This window comes from Suncus etruscus, chromosome 20, assembly GCF_024139225.1.
Source record: "Suncus etruscus isolate mSunEtr1 chromosome 20, mSunEtr1.pri.cur, whole genome shotgun sequence".
NCBI classification, from domain to species: Eukaryota; Metazoa; Chordata; class Mammalia; order Eulipotyphla; family Soricidae; genus Suncus; species Suncus etruscus.
The window spans coordinates 8,388,562-8,414,101 of NC_064867.1; the positions used below are offsets into that span (position 1 = coordinate 8,388,562).

General features: G+C 45.5%; 1 protein-coding gene across 1 annotated transcript in view; it reads left to right on the forward strand.

Moving 5' to 3' along the window:
• The first annotated feature begins 2,838 nt into the window (after positions 1–2,838).
• The window catches only part of OSBPL10 (oxysterol binding protein like 10), a 290,339-nt gene continuing 267,637 nt past the window's right edge, over positions 2,839–25,540 (forward strand). The window contains exon 1 of the mRNA XM_049766398.1: positions 2,839–3,169. Within this exon, the coding sequence (XP_049622355.1) occupies positions 2,874–3,169 (296 nt within the window). The 5' untranslated portion in view covers positions 2,839–2,873. The remainder of the gene's footprint in view (positions 3,170–25,540) is intronic.

Below are 25,540 nucleotides of genomic sequence, written 5' to 3' on the forward strand. Positions count from 1 at the left end.
AGGACCATTTGGGATGCTGAGAATCGAAACTTGGTCAACTTTGGTCAGTGTGCAAAGCTATACTACTTGCTGTACTATTGATCCGGACCATGTATTGAAAATGTTTTAAGATCTGTGTTCCAAATTCTGATGCCAATTTATGTCTTTTGTTCTCAAATGGATTTACTTTTCTGTTTTTCTTTCCCTGCCTTTTCCCATCATTTTTGGTGACTGCTGTTGTGATGGCCAGGGATTCATCTGGTTTTGATGCTTGCATTCCTGCCTGTGGTACTCTCTGTGATTGATTGTGTTGTATTTTATTGTGTTGCTGTGACACATTCTGGCTTTAGTGCTTGCTGGGGGCTACACACTTCAAAGGTGGTGTTTGCATACACACACCTGGCCATACTCCAGGGATTACATTTTATTTTAGGGTCCCAGACTGAAGCTGGCTCCTGTGATCATTCCCCAGGATTAAACTCATCACCTCATGCTTTGCAAGGTGGGTGCTTTTAGTGAGATGTTCCCAGGACCCCTCAAATTGTGTTTCTAAAATGGAAAGTTTTCTTTTCCAAAATGAATTCTGCAGATAGCCCCTACCTCCCACCTGCTTGCAGTGCTAGAATGAATCTGGAAAAGGTGAAATTTTTTTGGAGGGTTTATTTTGTTTTGGGGACATACTTGATTGTGCTCAGATGTTACTCCTGGCTCTATACTCAGGAATCACTCCTGGAGGACTTGGGGGGACCATATGGGCTGCTAGGGATCAAGCCATAAGCAAGGCAAATGCTCTACCTGCTACTCGGGTTCCTGGAAAAGGTGACTTTTAATTTAGAAATCTGTGGGTAGTGAGAGATCATAGGGTCGCATAGACAGAGGTTGAACTCTAATGTTGCACACATGGAACCCATGGGATGATATAAACCAGCGAACTTCACTTGATGGAAAATATCAGGGAAGGCCGATGTTGGCAGAGGGATCAGCACACGCTTTCCTCATAGTGCTAATCTCTCAGCGCTGACCCCAGTTACAGATGTTCCTTCCGAGCAATTCCAGACCCCAGACTTTCAACTTGCTCTTGGCTAATCTGAGCTGCTACGATCTGCGATGTCACCTCTTGCTGTGCAAGAAGAGGAGACACTTGATGCTGGGGATCAACCCAGGACCTCACAAATGCAAAACCAATGCTCTTTTTTCTTCACCCCACGTTGGCACCTGGACTGTCATTTGACTTTATAGCCATGGGAGTGTCTCCCTGAAAATCAATGATGCCATGGCCTCTGAAAGCTTCCTGAAAAGCATTAGAAAGGGGGTTAGTTTTGGGGACCTGCCCCATAACTCTGTGTACATGTCCTTTCCTTCCCCTAACTGAATTATTTGTCTGCATGATGGGTTGGTAGATTCATACCCATAATGCTGGGAATCATTTATCAACCTCGCACCCATTGTCTTTGGTTTCTTCTTTTTCTGTCTTTCTGTGTTCCTCAAAGCTATTTTTGGAGAGGGGAGTGCAATTTTAGAAACTTCCAGATTGTTTCAGGGTTTTATAATCACAAACAGCGAGGTGGAGAAAGGAGAGAAGGCAACTCACTACTTTTTGCCTAAGAGCAAGCATTTTGGAGAAACCGTGCAAAGTCAGGGTCTCATTGGGGCGAGGTGTGCAACTGGGGCGGGGATGCTTCAGAAGTCAGAGCTCACTGTAAATACCTGTAGATCGCATCAGCCTTAATGCAGTTTCTTTTTTTCTTTTTTTTCTTTTTTTTGGTTTTTGGGCCACACCCAGCGGTGCTCAGGGGTTACTCCTGGCTGTCTGCTCAGAAATAGCTCCTGGCAGGCACGGGGGACCATATGGGACACTGGGATTCGAACCAACCACCTTTGGTCCTGGATCGGCTGCTTGCAAGGCAAACACCCCTGTGCTATCTCTCCGGGTCCAGTGCAGTTTCAATGGTTTCAGGCCTTCTGGTCCTCGAGTATTTGGCATGTTAACAACTCCGGGGAAAGGTTGCGAGCGGCCGGGTCAGATCATGGTCATATGGAGGCAGGGATGGGGCGAGGTGCTTGGGGTTCTTGATTTTGGAATCACTTGCTGGAACCCCAGTGAGTTCCTGCGCTTCTCTCAGGTTTGGCCTTGGTACCCCGAAAAGCATTTATTCTAACTCCAGCCGGGACACAGGCTTTCTAGTCGCGCCCTTCTCCTCTACTGTCCTATGTGTCTGCCTGAGGACCTGGAGGAGCGTGCTGGGTTAAAGTCCACACGCTGCTGCGTGTGTGTGTGTGTGTGTGTGTGTGTGTGTGTGTGTGTGAGTGTGTGTGTATGCAAGACACGGGACATCAAAGCCTGTATGTGTATATGTATGCAAAACACGAGGCATCTAAGTCCGTGTGTGTGTGTGTGTGTGTGTGTGTGTGTGTGTGTGTGTGTGTGTGTGTGTGTATGTGTGTGCCCCCTCCGAGCCGAGCCGAGCCTAGCCGAGCCGAGAGAGGGGGTGTCCGCCGGAACACACGCAGGGTGGCAGGGCGTGGATGCGGGGCGCGCCCGCTCTGCAGCGCACGCGTCTCCCCAAGCCCGGGGACCCCGGGGACCCATCCGTGGGGCGCGTGGGTGGCTCGGGAGGAGGCCGCGGGCCGCTCGGAACTTGCGGGGAAAGTGGTGGCGAGGGCGGAGTGGGCCTCCTGGAGAAGGAGGAGAAGGAGGAGGAGGAGGAGGAGGGGGAGGAGGAGGAGGAGGAGCGGCCGCGGCTGCATCCCGCCCGTTGGCTCCCTCCTTCCCTTCCCTTCCCTTTCCCTCCCTTCCCTGCCCTCCTCTGCCGCCGCCTCCTTCTCTTCCCCCGTGTGAGTCAGGCGTTTCCCGGGGCTCGGCCGGAGCCACCGCGTCCCGGGCGCGCAGGGCCATGGAGAGGGCTGCCCAGGGCGCGGACGGCGGCGGCGGCTCCAGCCCCGGCCCCGGCAGCAGCAGCCGCAGCAGCAGCAGCCGCGCCACCTCGGCCGGCTCCTCGCCCTCCTGCGCCCTGGCGAGCCGCGGGGTGCCGGGCCGGGGCGCGGGGGGCAGCCGCAGCAGCCCTGGCTCGGTGGCCGCCAGCCCGTCCGGGGGCGTTGGCGTTGGCTTTGGGGGTCGCAGAAGGGAGCCGGCGGCGCTCGAGGGGGTGCTCAGCAAGTACACCAACCTCCTGCAAGGTTGGCAGAACAGGTAACGCACCCCCGGAGTGCCTGCGGGCATGTGTGTGCGCGAGCCTGCATGTGTGTGCGTGTGCGCTCCGAGCGCGCGCCCCTCTCCAGCCCGCACCCCGGCTTCCCTCCCGGATCTCGGGATCCTCAGGAGGGTTTGCAGGGGCCCAGCCGCAGTGGGTGGGCACGGGATGGTTGGTTGGTTGGTCTCCCCGGCCCGGCCTTGCCTTCCTTGCCTTCTTGGTGCCAGAAGGGCTGCTGGCCAAAGGGGCGCAGGAGAAAGAAGGCAGGCGAGCTTTTACGCACGCACCCAGACTGCCAGCCTCATCCAGCTTCTCCTCTGGTCTGAGCCTGGCTGAGAGTGTCCCCCCCCCACCCCCGAGTTCATTGGCAACTTTGGTGTTGGGAAACCACCCGCTTTCTGGGGCGCGCTGTCCCCTTCCCCAGCTGCAGGCTGGGAAGGGTCTTGTCTCCTCCACCAAGTGTCATTTGGATAGATCCGCTCGGCTGGCTTGCAAAACGGACGCTGCACTATTATTATTGTTATCATAACCGTCCCCATCATCATCATCTCCCTTTCGGTGGCTTTGATGTCGCCTGCTGGGACAGTTTAGTTAAGGACACGTGTCCCAGTGAGGTCGCCCAGGGAAGGGGCCTCCTAAGCGCCCTGCGGGTAGTGGGTGGGTGGTGACCGGGTGGGGTCTGTCTTGAGAGGGAGGCAGATTTGTAAAGAGCAGAGGTTGCACTCTGCTGTCTACCTTTTTAAGTTGCTTTTGGGGGAAAAAAAAAAAAAGAAAAAACAACACAAAAAACCAACAGCCAGAGGGAAATACAAATGCCCATATCAGGAGACAGGTGAAGGGAGTTTTTTGGAGAGATCTTTTGTCCCGCCTCTGAGATGGCTCTTGCCATTGAGAACCTGGAGTCCCTAAGGATGATTGTGAGGTTTGAATCTCTCCTTGGGAACTCCTGAGTATCTTTGTCAGGGTGGGCTCCATTTCTTGGCCATCTTTCCAGGGAGGCTTTGGGGGATGGTCAGTGGGCTCCATTTCTTGGACATCTCTCAGGGAGGCTGGGGGTTTAGTCAGTGCTAACCTCTGGCGTGTCACCAGTTATTTGCACAAAGGCATTAAAAGGAGGAAGATAAGTACCTATGGAAACGAGACTATCGCTGTACGGGTCTTGGAGGTCACTGCCCAGTCACCTGAGTTGCCTAGGAGATCTGTCTGCTACTCAGTTCATGGAAGTTGCTCTTTGACTTTTGAATTCTTTTGTTTCTCAAAATAGCCCTACTGTCTGCTCCTGCCTCTCTTCCCCCCACCCCGATTCGATTCTTGAAAGCTGAAAAAGAACAGATAGAATGCGTGGGAAGAGAGGGAGAAAGATCACTAAATCTGACTTTAGTTCTTGACTTATTGTGTCATTTTTCAAGGCACCTCAAGTTACCTTGACAGAAACTGTTTTGTTTGTATTTTGGGCAGTCACTTTTCTTTCATGCCCCCCCACCCATGTACTTTAATGAGACCAAACAAACCTTAGATACAGGATTACAGTTATTTATCTTGGGGATGTTATTTTACCTGGAGAGAATATTAAAGGATTTGTTCTTTGTGGTGGATTTAGGAGGAACGGAGTAGCTCATGCTTCTGTATAATTTAAAATCCACTGGGATATTTAGGTTGGAGGTCAGATTGACAAGAGGAACATTAATAATAATAACCACTTAGATGCCTGTAGGTTGTAGCAGTGACATGTGGCTCTGGTATACTGCTCAGATTCATCTTTGTTAAGTTAGCCGGAATTGTTTTTGTTATAGAGAACTTTTTCTAAGCCTACCTGATGCCGTAAAGCAGGGGTCCTCAAACTTTTTAAACAGGGGGCCAGTTCACTGTCCCTCAGACCATTGAAGGGTCTGACTATAGTAAAAACAAAACTTATGAACGAATTCTTATGCACACTGCATATATCTTATTTTGCAATGAAGAAACAAAACAGATACAAATACAATATGTGGCCCGTGGGCCATAGTTTGAGAACCACTGCATTAAAGCATATATTTAATTAAAAATTTTGGGGGCAAACCCAGCAGTGGTCAGGGATCACTCTAGCTTGGAGGACCATAGGTGGTATTGGAGACTGAACCTGGTTGGCCATATGGAAGACAAATGCCCTACCTGCTGTACTAATACTCTTAACCCAAGAAAGCATCTACTTATTTATTTATTTTGGTTTGGGGGCCACACCAGGTGGTGCTCAAGCTTACTTCTGGCTCTGATCTCAGAAATTGTTCTTGGCAAGCTTGGGGGACCAGGCTAGGGGTCGAACCTAGGTTCATCCTGGGTCGGCCATGTGCAAGGCAAATGCCCTACCACTGTGCAATCAGTCCGGTCTGCAAAAAAGCACTTATTTTGAATGTTCAACGCCCTATTTAGTTTTATTGGTAGCATTGTAATCCACAACTCAGACCCTGAAAAAGTCAATTTGGGCCAGAACACCAACTAAAGAGCATAAAGTGAGATCCTAGGAAAGGTAACTTAACCTTCGGGACACACTCAACTCTAAAATGTGGGCCACTTGGCTTATACTCATTGGCCTAGAGGGGGTTTGTCATCAGAGTCGAGGGAAAAAGTGCAGTGAGGGGCTTCTATCCCTGTTATAGTTATTCAAGACCCTGTCCCAGCATTAATAGCCTGATACAGACGTAGAAAAGAGTTCAAGAATCAAGTGCATGCTACCAAATGATCATAAGTGTTCAGAAAGTGAAAGGTTAAGGATTTAACATTTTTATGCTCAATGATACACTAAAGGTAAATGTTTGAGGGAATGGTTTTGGTGAATCTGTCTTTTAACCCTGTGCTTGGTTTTCCTAGGAAGTGAGCTTCTGGGAAAGGAACCCAACGAGCTCAGGGAAGTGTGCCAGTACCAGCTCACACATGAATGAGAGAAAGAATGTCAGACCATGCTCAGGTTGCCCAGAAGGATTTTAGGTGGGGAGGCATGGGCTTTAAATAGTTTGCTCTGGCTGCTGCGGGCAGGTGCATCTTTCCAGAGACTTAGATCTGCAAGCAGAGTCCAGAATGGTATGGTGGGGGTTCAGGCAAGAGATGCTGGGACTTAAATTTGGGACACAAGAGCAATAAGGAGACAGACTTGCAGTAGAAGTAGAGAAATCTGATAGATTGGATGTGCAGGAGAGAGAAGAGGAATCAAGGAAGATTTCCTATGTAAGCCTGAGAGGAAGACTAGGGCCACAGAAGAGGAAATGTTTGTGGATAACATGGAAGGCAGCCTCAGCCTAGATTCCATTTGTGAAGTCTCCCCCTGTATAAAGTTGGTTCTGCCAGCCCATCAATGCCCTGTGGCCAATATTACTCTCAGACCCCAAAAGTTTACCTTGAAGGCATGGTTTCCCAGAATTTGGGGACTATGTAATCCATTTTGAAAGGTCTTTGGGTATGATAATAATTGGTAAAATTATTAATAACCTAAGAGGTGACTCGTGATACCAGGTTAAGAATGGCTGCTCTGAATTTGCTCTTTTTGGCTTCATAAAGCCTGTTCGCACATCTTGCTGTCTAGGTTGCTGGAGTGTGCTGGGCCCGCACATTCAAATCCTTCAGAGATTCTAGATTGCCTCATTGACATTAATAACGAAGGGGTGTTGCCTAGGTTACAAAACAGAGCAGAACGTGATTTATGCTTCAAAATATTTCTTGAGGGGCTGGGAGACGGTGCAATGGCTCAAGCTCTGGCCTTGCAAGTGGAAAGGCCTTGGTTCTATTCTTGGTGCCTCCAGCAGATGTACAGTTCAATCCTGGCATCTCTTCTTGTTGCGGTAAATTCAGCACAGTGAAGGGAAGGGAGAAATCAAACTAAACAAAATACTGATTGTGCATCTGCTTTGGGGTAGCTACTTCCCTGCAAAAGCTGCTCAATTCTTCTTTGAAAATGTGGGTTGTAGGGCCTGTGTGATAGGATAGTGGGTAAAGTGCTGGTCTTGCCTGTGGCTGACCTGATTTTAATCCCTGGCACCACGTATGATCCTTTGAAGCCAGCTGGAGTGATCCTGAGTAAAGAGCCAGAAATGAGCTCTGAGCACCACCAGCTGTGGCTCTAAAACAAACAAATAAATAAATGTAAGTAGTAGGACCAAGAGATAAGAATGGGGTTAAGGTACTTACTTGCCTTGCTAGCTAAGGACCCTAATTTGATCCCCGCATTTGTCCTGCATATGGTCCTTGTAGCACCGCCAGGGGTCAGCCCTGAGCAGAGAGACAGGAATAGCTCTTAAGCACTCTTTTGGGGTTTCCCATTCTCTGACTCATCCTGACTGAGACCAAATGCTGTAGTATTTGAGGAGATGTACACTCAGTTCTTACACTGGGTTTCTTCTTTGGTGGATGTGATTATGGGTGATTTTTAATTTTGTCTCTTTTTATTTTGTTCCATTATCCCCCCTCCCCCTCTAAGGTGAACTTGCCTTCATTTCTCAAATTTGAAAAATCATGAAAAAAAAAAAAAGAAAAAAGGAAAGCTATACTTCTTATATGATCTCTAAGTAATGGAAGTTAAATCTAGAGGATAGACCTGAACTCTGTCATACTCTCCGAAAAATACACAAGCCATACCTGGGTATACTTCATCAAGTTCCCATTTCTAAATTAACTTTATTGGTTGAAGGCTACACTCCATAGTGCTGGGTGTTACTCTCAGCTGAGTCACAAGTGTCACTCTGTAGGATGCATGGAAAAACCATGTGCATAGGGATAAATTCAGGGAATCCTGCATGCAAGGTATGTGCTACAGTCTTTTGAACTCTGTCTGTGCCCTTCGTACATTTCCATACACGCAGTGCAACCAGATCAAGAAACAGAAGCTACCTGCCACCCCACCTCCTTGTAAGCATAGTACTGTGAAGTTTCCATCCTTTTGACCTACCTTCCCTAGGTTAGGTCTCTTTTTTGAATTTCCTTTCTTGCTATTTCTAGCTATTGAGAATTGCCATGAATTCTAGAATTCTAGCTATTAAGCATTGCCATGAATATATGGTTTGAGTATTTGATAAATAATCTATGTGTTTTTCTTTTCTTTTTTTATGAGTTTTTCTCTAGGTGCATATCTAGATTCTAGATCATAATGCTTGTATTGTCTATCTTATGCTAAGGGGTTTCCAAAGTGGTAGTCTTTGTTTCTACTTCTAGAATTATGAGTGTTCTGAGTGTTATTTGTCCTTGTCCACTTTTGACACTCTGTTGTTTACATTTTAGACAATATGGTGTCTGTGTGATGGTTGCTTTCCTTATGACTATTAAAAGTTCAACATATTTCCATGTGGGTATTGGCCATTTTGGATGTCATGGTTTGTGTGGTGCTGTTGAAATGTACTAGGAAGTCTGCCTGTTATTAATAAGGAGATGAATTTCTTGATGGCTACATGTATACATACATTGGCTCTGTGTAGTTTGCAAAACTAGGTTGCTTTTTCACTGGTAACTTGCCTTTTCATCTCTTACTATCGTCCTTTCTCTGTTGTTTGATTTGGGGCCACATCTGGGAATGCTTAGAGCTTACTCTTGGCTCTGTACCAAGGAATCACTCCTGGCAGTACTTGGAGGACCAGACAGAATACTGGGGATCAAATATGGGTTGACTGCTTGCAAGGCAAATGCACTTCTCTGCTGTACTGTGAATCCAGCCCCTTACTATTGTCTTGATAAACAGAAATAAAAAAATTAATTGCTCGTTTTTCTTTTCTTTTTTTTTTATAGTTTTTTTTTAAAGTTCTGTCTAGCATCTTTTTGGAGTTTTGTTTGCTTGGTTTTTTGCTTCTTGAGCCATAACTGTGAGTGTTCAAGGAGCCACTCCTGGCTTGCTGGTCAGGGTTTGCTTCTGGCTATGCTTGGGTGATTGTCAGGTACAGGAATTGAACCTAGACTACCTGTACTCAAAGTATGCATCCAACTTATTGAACTCTGTCAAGACAGCATTGAGTAAATCATTGCCTGTGGTAGCAAAACTGGCCTATCCTGTCTGCATTCCAGAAAGCAAGTGAGTTTTAAAATAAATGTGATTCAAAAATATCTTACTTGCTGGAGTTATTATGGGGGACATGAACTGACAGTAGAAGTTTCATTGGACTTGGACTTCCAGTCCATATCAGTGTCCTGTGATGGGTACTACAGATGGAAAAATGGAAAAATTTTCATGGTTCTAGAGCCAGAATCTAGGATCATTTCAATGGGCGCAGAAACAGACTGCGTGTTACCGAATGGTTCTCTCACCAAACACATCAAGGTTTAGCCTCTTAGGCTGGGTGTCATGATCCCATGTAGTATCAGTGTTTTTAAATGCAGGGGTTGTTCTAAAATAGAATTTCAGATGTACTACCAATCACTGATCTGTGTACCTCTTTACACACCTATATGTGTCCAGGAGTTGCATGGAAACAGTTTTTTTTGTTTGTTTGTTTGTTTTTGGGTCACACCCAGCAGCTCAGGGGTTACTCCTGGCTCGACACTCAGAAATTGCTCCTGGCAGGGACCATATAGGATGCCTGGGATTTGAACCACTGACCTTTTGCATGTAAGGCTAACATCCTTGTCTCCATGATATCTCTCTGGCCCCACTCATGGTCTCTTAAAAAGGACTTCTGCGATTAAATTAGAATCCCAGCCCCGCATTCCCTGCTAGCCTTCCTATTAATACGAACCTTAATGAAAGCATATTGCCCTATATATAACACAAGATCCAGAGGTATGTAATTGGACATTTGGGGTGGGGTGAGGTGAAGGGCATGTGTTCACAGCCTCATGCATGACTGCTGCTTAAGTCCATCTCCCTATCCATCTCTCCTGCCCCCCATCCCCCAAATTCGGTCATTGCCATGGTCCCAGCCGTGGTGCTTTCTCTCCAAGACAGGTGCAGGTTACCATCATGCCTGCAAGTGGCTTGCTAGGGAGAATGGTGATTGATTCACCTCAGTGGAAGAAACAGTCTGTGCAGGATGGAGTAGGCCAAGTTAGGATAGAGAGCCAGTAACTGAATTTCTCATGCCAGCCAGTAAACTGAGCTGAATTTCCTTGAACAGGCAAATCAGACTTCTCTTTGGGGCCTCTTTCCCTACTGTTGAGCAATCCATTTTAGAAATCTGACCATCATAATTTGTGATTTGTCCCATCTCCAGAATGACTCATAAGCCTGAGGCCTTTTGAAAAAGGCTTAATAAACTGGAGTAAAATTTAAGGTCTTTGGTGTTCTTTGACGAGCTTCGGCAACTACTTATTCCTGTTGAACAGTCTCTTGTGGTGCTTTTCAGTGACTGCCCCCTTTCCAGACCCCTATCCCTTTCTGATTTTTTATCCTCACGAAGGATTCCTGTCTGTCCTTTGCACAAATCCATTGCAAGATATTCAGTGCAGTGCCTGGTCTGATTGGTTTTTTCCATTCAGCTTTCATATAGTTTGTAAGTCTTGGCCATGGACATAGGTCTTTCTCTCTCTTGGGTAAGTCTCTAGGGTAGGAAATGTGGAGCTGAGGGTGAATGCCTGTGGAGATCCTTAGAACTTTCCCATGTGGTGGGATCACAGCTGCCCAGCAAGCTACCATGAGTGGAATGTTTGCTCCTTCTCTCAGCCTACTTAAATGCCTGTTTCTCTGCCTGAGGAAGCCCTGTTCTCAGGGCTGCAGCCTGTAGGAGAGGCTGCAGGGACTGCCTTGCTATTCTTTTTGCCTCCTTTTGGTGTATGACCTTGGGTGTGCTTAACTTGGGGCCCTCAGTTCTCACTGATAGCGAGACTGTTGCAGCATAGTTCAGTGGTGTCCATCCAGGGTTTGGCTGTTGGCAGCCATGCCTTCCAGACAGACCTGCGGGTAACTGTATTAGTGAATGGAGGGCTCTGTCTCTTGCTTACTCCTGTTTCTCTTTTATCCCCCCCTCTTTCCTCCTCCCTTTCCTGCCAGTGACGAAACTCAGGGTTTCAAAAATGCAAGGCAAGTTTGACCACTGAGCCTCATCCTAAGTCCATAGGCATTTCTTCTTCTTCTTCTTCTTCTTCTTCTTCTTCTTCTTCTTCTTCTTCTTCTTCTTCTTCTTCTTCTTCTTCTTCTTCTTCTTCTTCTTCTTCTTCTTCTTCTTCTTCTTCTTCTTCTTCTCTTCTCCTCCCTCCCTCCCTCCCTCCCTCCCTCCCTCCCTCCTTCCCTCCTTCCCTTCCTCCCTTCCTTCCTTCCTTCCTTCCTTCCTTCCTTCCTTCCTTCCTTCCTTCCTTCCTTCCTTCCTTCCTTCCTTCCTTCCTTCCTTCCTTCCTTCCTTCCTTCCTTCCTTTTTTTAAAATAATTTTTATTGAGACCAATGTGAATTACAAGTCTTTCACGTATTTCAGGTACACAGTGACAGTGAATTAGGGCCATTCCCACTACCAGTGTTGACCTCGCTCCACCATAGTTCCCAGCCTGCCCCCCATACCTCTACCCTTAGCTCCCTGGATGGCTAGTATAAAGGATCCCTTTTGTGTATAGCTTGTTGTAGTTTGGATTTCTTGATTCTATTGTGGTTGACTTTGGGTTGGGTATTTAGGTTTGATTATTTTTTATTTCCACTCAATGCTCATGAGATTGCTTGGCCCCTGGGTCCCATCCACTTTTTTTAGACTGTTTCTTAGGCATCTTCTTCACTGCCAGTGGCCTCAGGTGACACGTCATTGCTTTTTGGAGAGGACTCCCCACCAGTTCTGAGGCTGTCCACATGGACTCTAGATACTTAGCCAAGTGTGTCATATGGTCAGTATGAGGGCTTAACTCTATGGTGTCATTGGGTTCAGAAGTGATGGCAGCCACCAAGGAAAACCAACCACCTCAATGGTGCCCATGCGATGATGATGGTAGACATCCAGGATTATGCCTGCTGCTTTGGGGGTCAGGCTGCCCTCAGAGTCAGTCTTGGGGTCTTACACATACAAGGCAGTTACTCCAGTTCTTTGGGCATTTCCCTGGTCTTTGTTTCTCAGAGAACTTGACTGTCCCCTTTGACTGCTCAGCCTGGAATCCTCAGTGTTGGCTTCCCTGGTATCTGAAAATGGGGAGACAGATGAGATTGGAGGCACCGCTGTGTCCTCAGAGGAGGAGAGAGATGATTGTGCCGGAAACGTGGGAGGCTTTTGTGCAGCTCTGCCTGGCTCCTGAACAAGGCAATTTGGGGCCAGTCCAAGACAGAATTAAAAAGGGAATGCGCCTGAGATTTGATTTTTGATAATAACCAAACTGTAATAAACATGGCCACAGTCTGGAGAGAAAGTCCTTGATTTGGGACCTCGGCTATGGAATCTGTAGCATGATAAAATTCAAAAACAGCCTGTGGTCTCCTTGCCAGCCTATTCTCTGAAACTTCACAGAGGCGGTCCAGCTCTGCGGAGTTTTTTTCTCTTGTGTGGTGAGTTTTTAAAGACTGTTTATAATTGGGTGTGGTTTGCCACTTTCTAGAAACATTATGTTGAAAATGCAATGAGTAGAAAGATGACCAACCAGTTTAGTCACCTCTTTTCCTGGCTGTGCTCAGTGTTTACTTGTAACGGTGACCAGTGAGCTGGAGTGGAATTCATTTTGCTTTTCCTTGAATGTGGGGAACCATGGGGCTTCTGGTAGGCCCCCTTGTGCGGTGGCTGCTTTGTCAGACACTGCCAATGACAGAGACACCAGCGAGACTGGGTTGGTCCTTGTTAAATGGAGTTTGCACTGACTTGGCCTCAGCCCCAAGTCCTGAGTGAGTTGGCATCTCAGCCCCCAGACACACTCCACTTTGCAGATAATTTAGCCTGGAGGGATGTTCAGGCCATGCAGCTATTGAGTACCTTTTTGTGTAAATGCCAGATGTTCTAGGAGAGGCCAGACCCAGCAAAAAAATCATGAACCCAGTTAGACAGAAGCTGAATTATCTACTAGCCATCTCAAATAGGGTAGGGTAGGTTTGGTTGGGGCTGGCCGGCTACTTAATCTTTTAGGATTTGGAAGTTTTAGGATTTTTTTCTTCTCCCTGTTCTAGCAAAGGCTGTGGACCAGAGGCAGTTTATGAGCAGCATTTATTTATTTATTTATTTATTTATTTATTTATTTATTTATTTATTTATTTAGTTTTTTTGGGTCACACCCAGAGAGACTCAGGAGTTACTTTTGGCTTTGCACTTAGAAGTTGCTCCTGGCAGTCTCGAAGGACCATTTGGGATGCCGGGATTTGAAACATCGTCAGTCCTGGATCAACTGCATGCAAGGCAAATGCCCTACCGCTGTGCTATCTCTCCAGCAGCCTTTATTCATATCTCCAGCCACCTTTACCTTCCTCCGTGTGGCGGCTGACCTGTTTGTGTTCACTGCAGCCCTGGTGACAGGATGGAAGCCTGGCTCTGCCTCGGCCCTGCTGTGCCACTCTGGACAGGCGTTTTAAGCTCTCTGTGTCTTCATTTCTTCAAATTTACAAAGAGTCCAGACACACTGTGTCTGTGTCATGGGGGTGCTGGGATCTGCTGAGGAGCTGTTTATGGAGGACAGTGACAGGCAGAGGGAACACTTAGAGGTGTTAGTTGCCAGCTGCTGTGGGGTCAGGCAAACCCCACTCTACCTGTAGCAGGCAGTCTGGGGGAGAGGATTTCATTCTGTAGGTGGGAACGGGGAAGAGGGACTTTATGGTAGAGGATCTGTGAATTGGGTTTGGAGGAAATGAGTTCGGTGGGGCAGGAGTAAAGGATATCAGTGGTGGGTGGGCAGAAATGAGACTGTAAACACAAGGCCAGGCTGTAAGGCTGCTCTTGAAGGAGTCCATTAGCCACTGAGACGACAGAGCACAATTGGCCAGTGTTGCCAAGAGGGAAAAGGAAGCACTTATGAGCCCCTAAGCAAGCATCACGTGATTACACGTACCAGCCAATTTCATCCTTAATACAACCTGGTGCTTATTCCGCATCTGCCCCTCTTCCCTTCTACACTCACACAGCCCTTGTTTTAAGCTGGATGATGTCTGTCCTGGATAAGCCTATAATTGTGCCCTTCCTCCTCTCCCTGAAAGCCAGGGAGGGCTACACAGTTACATTCTGGATGTGAGCAGAGTGGTTTTGCAGTCAGATCCTGGAGCCTTCTTCCAAATCTTTTTTTTTTTTTTCTTCCTATTTGGACTATAAACTGGTGGCTGGACCTGGAACAGAGGCTGAAATTCAGTTAACCCTTTTGACTGAGGTGACTGGGCTGAAATTCCTTAAGATAAGTACATTTTAGGTCTCCTGTGGATTTGGTTGATCTGAGTCACAACACAAATCTGGGACTTTCAACCTCCAGATTTTTCTCTGATAGGGGTGGGAGGTGTGGATAAGCTTCTTCTAAACCTTTTTGGGTTTTGGGAATATAACCAGCGGTGCTCAAGGACTATTCCTGGTTCTGTGCCCAGTATTGATGGTTGGTGGTTATTAGGAGACCATATGCAGTATTGGGGATTCAAACTAGGATCCAGGAGGATGGAGATAAGTGTCTTAATCTCTGTATTATCTCTCTGGCCGAGCATCATTTTTAAAAGCCTCCGTTCATAGCCCAATCTAATTTTAACCGAGGCAGTTGGAGTCTTACAGATGAAGAAGCCATGGTTCAGAGTTAGCTGGGTTGCATGGCTTGCAAATTGTGGGGCTAGGATCCAGCTGTCTCTAAAACCTATCCTTTGTTTTTGTTTTTGAGCCATACCCAGTGGTGCTTAGGGGTTATTCCTGGCTCTGCACACAGGAATTGCTTCTGGAAGTGCATGAGGATCATATGGAATACAAGGGATTGAACCTAGATCAACTGTATGCAAGGCAAATGCCCTACCCTTTGTACTATTGCTCCAGCCTTATAAAACCTGTATTATTAACTCTCTTTTTCCCTTCCTTTGTACTCTGGAAGGAGCTTGGAGACCTGCAAATTCTCACCCTTCCTTTTATAGAGGACATCACACGGGACTGGGCCTCTGTGTGTAGGTATGCCTGCTTATTCCATTACCAGAGATTCCTGATTGGTTATTAGCATTATTAACCACTGCAAGTTCTATCCCCTCACTCTCTCCTGCTCTAGCCATGGCCTTCCCCAAGAAGGGGGTCCTGGTGTAAGCAGGTCAGGTGGAATAGCACTCGAGAACACAACTGTCCATGAAGGGCGATTGGCAGGTGAACCCTTCCTGGCATCATAGTTTAAGGTATCCCAGTGGACTGATTCTTGGGACCAACTCTCTAGGCCCTTCCTCTCTTGGATTCAGGTTGGGGCCAGGAGTTCTGGCCTGTGACAAGCTGTGAATGCTGGCAGAGAGATCTTGATCTGCATGGAGTCCTTCTAGCTCATGCTACATAGCAGCATGTGTTTGCAGGAGGCTCTTTGGGATGACAGGAATCTCCAAGATCTACCATGTTACTGAGACCTGCTGAGCACCTCCACTCAGCGCAGACCTCAGCATCCTTGTGCATTTTTCAGCCTGCTCATTGAGCACTGCTCCCTTCAGTGCTGAGCAGAACTAGGGTGATCCTCTGCAGCAGCTGCTGCTAAGCCCTTTCTGTCGCATCTATTTTGCAGCATTTTATGTTGATGGCACATTTTGTACCAGCAAGAGTTTTCATGGTCATTTTCATGGGCCTGGCTGGATGTGTCCTGTTTTCTTTTGAATCTGAAGACTGCAGTTGATGCCTTGGCCCAAAGTGCATTTTATTTATTTATTTTATTTTGGGCCACACTTGGTGGTGCTCAGGGGTTACTCCTGGCTATCTGTTCAGAAATAGCTCCTGGCAGGCACAGGGGACCATATGGGACACCGGGATTTGAACCAACCACCTTAGGTCCTGGGTCGGCTGCTTGCAAGGCAAACGCCGCTGTGCTATCTCTCCAGCCCACCAAGCTGCATTTTAATATTGTTAGAACCACTTTGTCAATTCAGAGTTTCCGGTCACTGAAAATTTCCTGACAAAAAGCAGTTCTCATGATTCCTTTTGAGTCAGCGGATACTCAGTAACTTAGTAATCAACATGAGAACACCCTGTGTTTTAAGCCTGTTGAATAACAAGATAGAAACTGTATTTAGAAACTGTAGTAAAGAATAAGAATTGAGGGGACGGAGCTATAGCACAGTGGCTAGGTGATTGCCTTGCACGCAGCCAACACAGGATGGACCCCTGTTCAAATCCCAACATCCCATATGGACCCTGGAGCCTGCCAGGAGCAACTTCTGAGCACAGAGCCAGGAGTAACTCCTGAGTGCCACCAGGTGTGACCCTCAAGACAAAACAAAACAAACAAACAAGCAGAAAAGAATTGATTTTAGTTGGTTTTGAGAAGCAACATGTAGGTCTGGAGAGAGCAGAGTTTTATTTTTGGTTTGTTTTGGCTCTCACCTGGCTCTGCTGAGGGCTTACTCCTTACTCTGTATTTAGGGATCTCTCCTGATGATGCTCAGGTGAATGTCAGCATTGAACTCTGGTTGGCTACCTGCAAGGCAAGTACCAGAAACCTTGTACTTTCTCTCTAGCCCTAGTAAAGATTTTAAACAAAAGCAAAGCCTGACTCACACTTAGAAGAGATGCATTGCTATTCTTTATGTCAGGGAATTGTCTGAATTTTTGTTTATCTGAAGAGTTGTTTCCTTTTCCTTTCCAGTTTTGGAGCAGTCATGTTAAATTTATAATGTTTCTTGTTTCGTTTCCTTCTTGATTTTTGCTTTGTTTGTAATTTGTGACAGCAAATTCCATTGTAACATTCAATGCAAAGTGGTGTTTCATTTTTTGTTTTTGTTTTTGGGCCATACCCGGTGGCGCTCAGGGCTTACTCCTGGCTTTGTGCTCAGAAATCAGGCATGGGGGATCATCTGGGATGCCGGGATTCAAACCACTGTAGGTCCTGGGTTGGCTGATTGCAAGGCAAATGTCCTACTTTTCTGCTATCTCTTCATTTCCCCAAAGAGTGTGTTTTTAAGGGACTCAGTTACTGCTCTGATTTTAAAGGACATCATGATGGCAATTGAAAATTTTTATAAGTTCTATAAATAATAGTGCTGTGTGCATGTTAGTCATTTGCTCCTAATATTTATAAACAAAAATATGAGAGGTAAATGGACACTACGTAGTCAATTTACCTGAAATAGTTCAGGAAAAATGCATGCGTAGAGAAAGGTTAAAAATGATAAAGCAACTACAGTAAAATGTAAACAGTTCTCTAATAATAACTGTATTATGCTTATAATTTCTCTAAATTAAAAAATAGGCTAAAACATTTTACAGGAAGGAATTTAGCATGTTACAAAAATACATATAGGGATGTGTAGTATATAATAGTCCCTAACTGAATGGAACATATATAAATACAATTGTTATAGGGTTTTAAAAAATTGTTATTTGGGGCTACTCCCAGTGATGCTCAGGACTTATTCCTAGTTCTGTGTTCAGTGCTCACTCTAGTGGGGGTAGGGATGCTATACAGGGTGATGGAGATCAAACCCAGGTCATTCGCATACAAGATAAATACCCTACCTGCTGTACAATCATGATGGCCTCTACTTGTTGTTGTTGTTGTTTGTTTTATTTATTTGGCCACATATGGAGTACCAGAGATGGAATCTGGGTCAGCCACATGCAAGGCAAGCACCCTACCTGCCATACCATCTCATCAGCCCCTGTTTTTCTTTTCTTTTTTTTTTTCATTTTTGGGTCACACCCAGCAATGCTCAGGGGTTACTCCTGGCTGTCTGCTCAGAAATAGCTCCTGGCAGGCACGGGGGACCATATGGACACCGGGATTCAAACCAACCACCTTTGGTCCTGTATCGGCTGCTTGCAAGGCAAACACCGCTGTGCTATCTCTCCGGGCCCAGCCCCTGTTTTTCTTAACTCTCGTTTTCAATTCCACATATGAACTATGATGGAGCCTAGTGGGTTTCTTGGTTGTCTGTGAGCGTCTGTATACTCTGTTATGTAAAGCTGTCATGTTTTCAGCTGATGAGAAGACCAGGAAAGAAAGTTGGGAGATTTGTGCCCTTATGAGTTTTTTTTTCTGTTGAGTTGTTTCATTTGATGTTTGTCAATAGCTATTTCCATCTGAAAATGGGACAAAGAATGTCGTGTAGTGCTCGCTTCCCTCTTACTCCAGCTTAGAAAAATTAGACTCAATTTTCATTTGTAAGCACTCTCAAGCCTACAGCTTTATTAATTTTGTTGTTTAGAATTATGGTTTTACTTGTCCTAAAATGCTTGTAAAACATTGGTTGGATAAAAGGATCTGTGGGAATGTGTCTTGGAAATTTTGGGGTGATAATGGGCCAGTTTCTCTGTGACTTTGACTGCTTTGTAAATTTTTTTTGAGGGTGTGGGACCACATTAGCAGCTTTCCTCCTGACTCTGTACTCAAGAATCCCTTTTAGATTGAACTGGCATTGAACCTGGATCGGCTGTGAGTAAGGAAAGTGTCTTATCACTTCAGCCTTCTGCTTTGCATTATTTGACAGGACTACAGAGGAAGACTCTGGGGGTGGAGCTGGGTTCAAGTGTTTGAACAACAGGATGACAGGTGGTCATATTATTTATGGGGGCTGGGAAGGGTGGTTAAAACCAGTAGTGCTTTCAGTGCTTGGGGGAACATAAGGTGAAACTTTGGTCTTCCGTGTAAAGCATGCACTCCACCCCTTTCCCAGATGTTTGCATTTGAACATTAATTCCCTTGCTCATGAAGGTGTCTGCTAATGGAGACCAGCGCACTTAACATTTTTACCTTGTGAGGGATGTTGCTCTTTTGGGGGGGGGGGGTTTCACCTTTGATACTCCCTTGTGTCTGGGTGTGTCAGGTGTGTGTTGCTGGAGGAGCCAGAGCAGTGTGAAGTGTGAACGGTAAAGGATAACAAAAAGTCTTACCCTAGTTCTTATAAGTGAATCCAGTTTCAAACTGCACAGAGAACATAAACCAAGAACAATCTAAGGGGAGCATGGGCCTTCACAGTTCTGGAGGCCAGTCTCGTGGATCAGAATGGAAGGGTGGGATTCTTACCGGTATTCCTGGCAGGGTTGGTCCAGCTTTCACCAACCACTGCCTGCTGGGCCAGGATGCAAGTCCAGCAGAGGGTCTGCCCTCTCTCATGAGCTCTTGGGAGGTTTTCATGGCAGGACACACTGCTCTGTCCTTAACTTTGCTCAGTTTTCTTGTGGGCAGAGGGGACCGAGGAGATCGCTTTCCTGGTAGGGTTGCTGTGAAGATGCCAAGATTTCTAAAGTGCAAAGACCTGCACTAAGCACACAGCATGGACAACGAACTGGGGGAGGCAAAGAAATAAAAGCGGGTCAACCCTCACATTGTGCTTCTGCTCTGTGTGCCCACTAGCTCAGTGAGCGGAGGGATTTGGAGCATTTTCCTTGCCTGTGTATTGGTGTGCACAGTAAATGCTCTTTGTTGTCCATCAGATTTCTGTATTATTTATGCTGTGAAAGCACAGCTCGACTCTCTTAAAAGAGAGGGGTTGTGAAATGTTTCAACTACAGTTTAGAGAAAGATGCCTGGAACCTTTTCACACTCAATGGGAAAGTTCACCCTGTCCAGCCTTCACTTGGTATTATTTGTATTTTTTTCTTTTGTTCTGTGTTCTGTTTTTTTTTATTCATATCTTTATTTAAATACCTTGATTACAAATTTCAATTGTAGTTGAGTTTCAGTCATGCAAAGAACACCCCTCTTCACCATATATTTTTTTAACTTGAGCTATTTTAATAAGTGTGAATGGTGTTTTGATGTGGTTGTAATTTGTGATTCCCAGATAGCTAATGATGTTGAACTGCATTTTATGGGCTTATAGGCCAGAAAGTTAAGTTCTTTGTCAGTAAAATATCTGGTAATGCTAATAACTATCACATTGTGAGAATTTTCTTTATATTCTCTGGATACAAGCCATTACTTGGTTGTGGTATTTACAGATACTTGTCTCCTGCCCTGCCTTCTGAATACTGAAGTTTTTTTCACCTCAAATTTTGCTGAAGTGTAGTTTATTAATTCTTTCTTTGGGTTCATCCTTTTGTTGTCAAGTCTAAGTACCTTTAACCTTAGGCTGTGAAGAATTTTTTTCTCCCCCATTCTAAGTATATCATGTAAACTCTACCTATTACTTTCTAAGTATTATGCCAGTTTTTATTTTCATGTACAACTGTATAGCTTTGGAGCAAATTTGCATATGAAATCTAAGGTCCATCTCTCCTTATGTGACTGTCTAGTTGTTCCAGCAACATTTATATATTTATTTATTTTTAAGTTTTTATTGCGGTCAAAGTGAATTACAATTCTTTCACAGTCATATTTGAGGCACATAGTGAGAATGAATGAGGGGCATTCCCACCACCAGTGTTGTCTTCCCTCCACCCTTGTTCCCAGCATGCATCACATATCTTCCTCCTTTACTCTCATAATGCTATCCAGCACCATTTATTGACAGCAGTTTGTGTGTGTGTGTGTGTGTGTGTGTGTGTGTGCATTAAATTGCCTTGTATGTTGGCCAGAATTTGGCTAGTATGAATTATGTGGTGGGCTTGTGTCTGCTTCCATCCTGAGTGACAGATGAGCAACATATCAACAGGTCGGGCCAGGGGGTCAGTCTTTGGTCTTTGCCTCCTTGGAAGAAATCAACATACTCACATGCCTCCACCCACTTTTAAGAAGGAAACTCCACTGTCTTGCCATGCTCCACTTAATCCTTCAGGTTTGGATACATCAAATCTTTCCGATTGGGAAGAGTTAGATTATGAAGACTGAGTAACATCTAGACTGGAGCTTTTTTTTTTTTTTTTTTTTTTTTGGGCCACACCCGTTTGACGCTCAGGGGTTACTCCTGGCTATGTGCTCAGAAATCGCCCCTGGCTTGGGGGGACCATATGGGATGCCGGGGGATCGAACCGCGGTCCGTTCCTTGGCTAGCGCTTGTAAGGCAGACACCTTACCTCTAGCGCCACCTTCCCGGCCCCTAGACTGGAGCTTTTTTAATTGTGAGGGTCATGGCCTTCTATTTTGTTGTATGCCTTTCAATAATTTGGTTTTTTGTCTTTTGTTTTTGTTGTTTTGGCTACCCCAGGCCATGCTCTGGGATGACTTAGTTGTGCTTAGGAACCATATAAGGAACTCTGGAAATTGAAGTTGGGTTGGATGTGTGCAGAGCAAGCAAGAAAGTCAAAGGAGGATCAGAACTGCAAAAAGGCTGAGTAACACTGTCCAGATCATCGATGGGAGATGCGCTGATTACAGGGCTTGGTCTTCAGTTACTTCTGCCCACTTGAGACTTCTGGGCTGAACAAGAGCTGAGCAAGAGCTGTTCTCTTGCTATAGGTATCTTACCCTCTTTCCTTTTATCTTACCCCATGTTGTAAATGACCTTTTTTTTTTTTTTTTTTGGGCCACACCCGGTGACGCTCAGGGGTTAATCCTGGCTATGCGCTCAGAAGTTGCTCCTGGCTTGGGGGACCATATGGGACGCCGGGGGATCGAACCGCGGTCCCTCCTAGGCTAGCGCTGGCAAGGCAGACACCTTACCTCTAGCGCCACCATGCCGGCCCCTGTAAATGACCTTTGATGACACATCTCTTTCTTTTACTTTTTCTTATTTGGTTTTCAGACTAAACCTGGAAATGCTCAGAAATCATTCCTGGCTCTGCTTTCAGAAATCACTCCTGGCAGGCTTGTGAGACCATAGGGGAATGCCAGGGATCGAACCTGGGTCAGCTGCGTGCACCCTACCCACTGTGCTATTGTTCCAGCCTCTCTTATTTTTTTTTAGAATGGAGGAAAGTTTATTGAAAAGTAAAGGAGATATGAAATGAACTCCCCATATGGGGAGGAATTTAGTATAGGACTAATTTAAGCATGGCTCATTTTTAAAAATAAATTTATTAAAAGAAAATGTATTATAGTTTACATAACTGATCATAATATATTTGTTTCAGGGTGACAGGAAGCAAAGTTATCAAACATATAAAGAAAATAGGAGATCTAAAATAAAAAGAATAAAGAAGAAAAAAAAGAATAAAGAATTGTAAAAAGAAAAGAAGAGTTCATTAGCAGTTATATTCATGACAATTATTATATCACCAATAAAGTCATTAATACAATAGCAGAAGCTTTAGTATGCTCTTTTTTTTTCTTAAGATAATAGATGGATTAAAAGAAAAGTGTGGGGGGGCAGTTGTTATTTGCATAGGCACAGCAAAATATGGGAGTAATTGGAAGGAGAAGCCTTTGGCCTAAAAACAGGGAAACCTCTCCCATGAAGTATTTTGGCATAAGACCAACTCCAGGCTCCTGGCCTACTAGGTTGTCAGACCCCTTAGACATTCTCTGTGGTCCCAGAAACAGTTCTTCACCATCACAGTTGTTGCTGTTGGGTTTCTGTAGTGATAGATTCTGGTTTCTGTACAGGTCCTATGTTGAAGGCTGCGTGGTATATAGCTTCTTCTAGTTTCGTCTCACCACGAGGTAGCATTGCAGAGAATGGTAGCATTGCAAAAAAATCCTGCCCTAAAAGCAGACTGTTGCTGTTCCTAGATTGTCATGGTGTCATAAGTACCATCTTTGGAGTTAGTCAATGCCATGACAGTACTGGAGCCTTTCTTGTTAAGAGTTCTTATTCTTGGTGATGGTGTAGGAAACCATGTTTGTTTCTGTAGATGGTGTCCACGGTTCAGGGGTGAATGGTCAATGGCTTGTCAGCTGATGTCTAAACCAAGTCCCTATGCCAGGAGTTCAGAGTGTCAGGTCCCACTGCAGTTGAAAATGTGCTCCCATCTCTATTAGATAAGAACTTGTTTGCATATCTAATCTTTTTCCATTTTTTTCTTTTTTCTTATTTTTTTTTAATCTTTTCCCATTTTAATGTGCCTAAAGCATGGCTCATTTTGTGGAGGAGTTTTCATAGGAAAACTGAGTCTTTGCATAGGCCTGAAAAGACTCTTTGCATTCTTTATCAATTTATAAGAACGTTACAGAGAATACAAGGATCCTACAGAGTAGTCTGGTAGTCTGAGTCACTTTGGCCTTAGATGTTGCCTTTTATCTTAGTCTCCCAGTGCGCCTAATGTCAGGCTTGGAATGCTGTGGTTTCGGAGAATTAGAAATGTTTAAAAATGTTGGATGGAGTGGTTAAAGATGGAGATGCATTTCGTAGGGGTGGAATGTTTCACCTTTTTCTCCTTCGTCTCTCAAACCGATGACGAGAGCCTCTAGAAGAATTCTGCTTATTTCCGGCGTTTTAGACTTTTACCCCCGTTTATTACTTTTCTCCTCTTCAAACAAAACCACATAACTTGAACTACCTACTCCTGCCTCCCAATTAGAGAGGGAAATAAAGGAGGCATCAGGACCAAACAGGTGTAAGACTACGAAGCAATAGGATAGGTACAGAGGGGACCACATATTCTAGCAGCCCTGTGGGTGAGGGAAGAGGATATGGGAGGTAGGACAAAAACGGGGGAGTAGGGAAGACAAACCGGTGATGGGAATCCCCCCTGATTTTATGTAAATATGTACCTAAAATATTATTGTCAACAATATGTAAGCCACTATGATCAAAATAAAAATTATGTTAAAAAAAAAAGATGGAGATGCTCACAGCAGCTGGCAAAGATGAAACTGAGGCTTCCTCCTCTTCCCTGCCCCTTTCAAAGATGAAATCTCACTGCAGTCAGTAATGGGGCATCAAATCCATCAGGCTACTTCCTGCTGACTTTGGAGTGAGATGATGCCTCTTAATAGGAATGATGACCAGTTGGTTCCTGGGGTGGCTGGGAGACTATATTACGTTTTTATATAGAAAGCACAGAGGTAGATCCAGTATATGAAGGGGAACGTTAAAGACCAGAGAGACAGTAAAGGGAGAGATGCACCTAGCATCCTTGCTGACCTTGGTTTCTTAGTTCCAGTGCTTGGCTTTACATATGTTCCTTGAGCATGGCCAGGAGCCACTCCTGAGCACAGAACCAGGAACGGCCACTGAGAACTGCCAGGAGTGGGCTCCAGACAAACAAAAAGTCATATGTACATAAATGGGTGTGCAGCGTAGTTCTTATATTCATTTAAGGGGTATGGGTTAGGGAGTTAGTTCAAGTGGTAGAGTTTATGCTTATGGTCCCGAATTTAATTCCTAGCACATCATGGCCTCTCAAGTACCAAATGATATGGGCCCATTAGCTCTGAGCACCACCTCTCTGAGCACTGTTGAATTTGTACAGTTTTTTTCATAGAGTTAGTTCTAGGGAGAAGTTAAGAGGCTCTTTGGAAATTGCAGACGATATAAAGGTGGAGCACTGCTGCTTTGAAGAGAAACTGCTGAGAGGTGCTGAGCTGAGGGATCCTATGACTTAACTGAGAGAGTGGGAGGTGGGAGTGCTATATCAGAGGGCAAGGAAACAGTTTTACCTTGAGGATTTTCAGACCTGGAGTCAAAGGGAAGGGGACTAAATCATGTCAAAGGGAAAGCGAGTTCAATGGGAAGTGGTTGTGCCTATCAGGAAGCTTCATGAAAGAATAGAGGAGAGGGCTGACAGGAAGATTTCCTTTTATCCAAGATTTTGAGGAGGGTTCCTGGGAGCTGAGTTCTGCCTGCCCATCTGATGCTTTAAGAGGGAGCCTTGAGCTAGACAATTGTTGTTTTTGGTTTTGGTTTTTGGGCCACACCCAGTGATGCTCAGGAGTGACTCCTGGCTAGGTGCTCAGAAATCCTCAGAAATAGCTCCTGGCTTGGGGGACCATATGGGATGCCGGGGGGAGCAAACTGCAGTCTGTCCTCAGTTAGCACATACAAGGCAGACGCCCTACTGCTTGCGCCACCACTCCAGCCCCTAGACAATTGGTTTGATCAAATGTTGTTTGTTTGTTTTGGGGTCACCCCCCAGTATTCTGGGTTCAGCTCTAAACTCAGGAATCATTCCTGGCAGGTCACAGGTGACCATAAGCAGTAATGGGGATCAAACCCAGGTGAAGCACATGCAAGGCAAGGGCCCCTACCCACTCCACTTTCTCTCCAGCCCCAATGGATAAACTTTTATTTTTTTATTTATTTATTTTTTTTTGGTTTTTGGGCCACACCCTGTGACGCTCAGGGGTTACTCCTGGCTATGCGCTCAGAAGTTGCTCCTGGCTTCTTGGGGGACCATATGGGACGCCGGGGGATCGAACCTCGGTCCGTCCTAGGCTAGCGCAGGCAAGGCAGGCACCTTACCTCCAGCGCCACCGCCCGGCCCGGATAAACTTTTAAATGAAGGTAACATTTTAAATTATGCTCTGCAGTAACGAGACATATACATAACACTGTTCATGTTTGGGGAGTGAAGGTTCACACCTTTTCAGATATATATTTCCAATCTATGCCTGCCACACTGAATTCCAACTCCCTGCC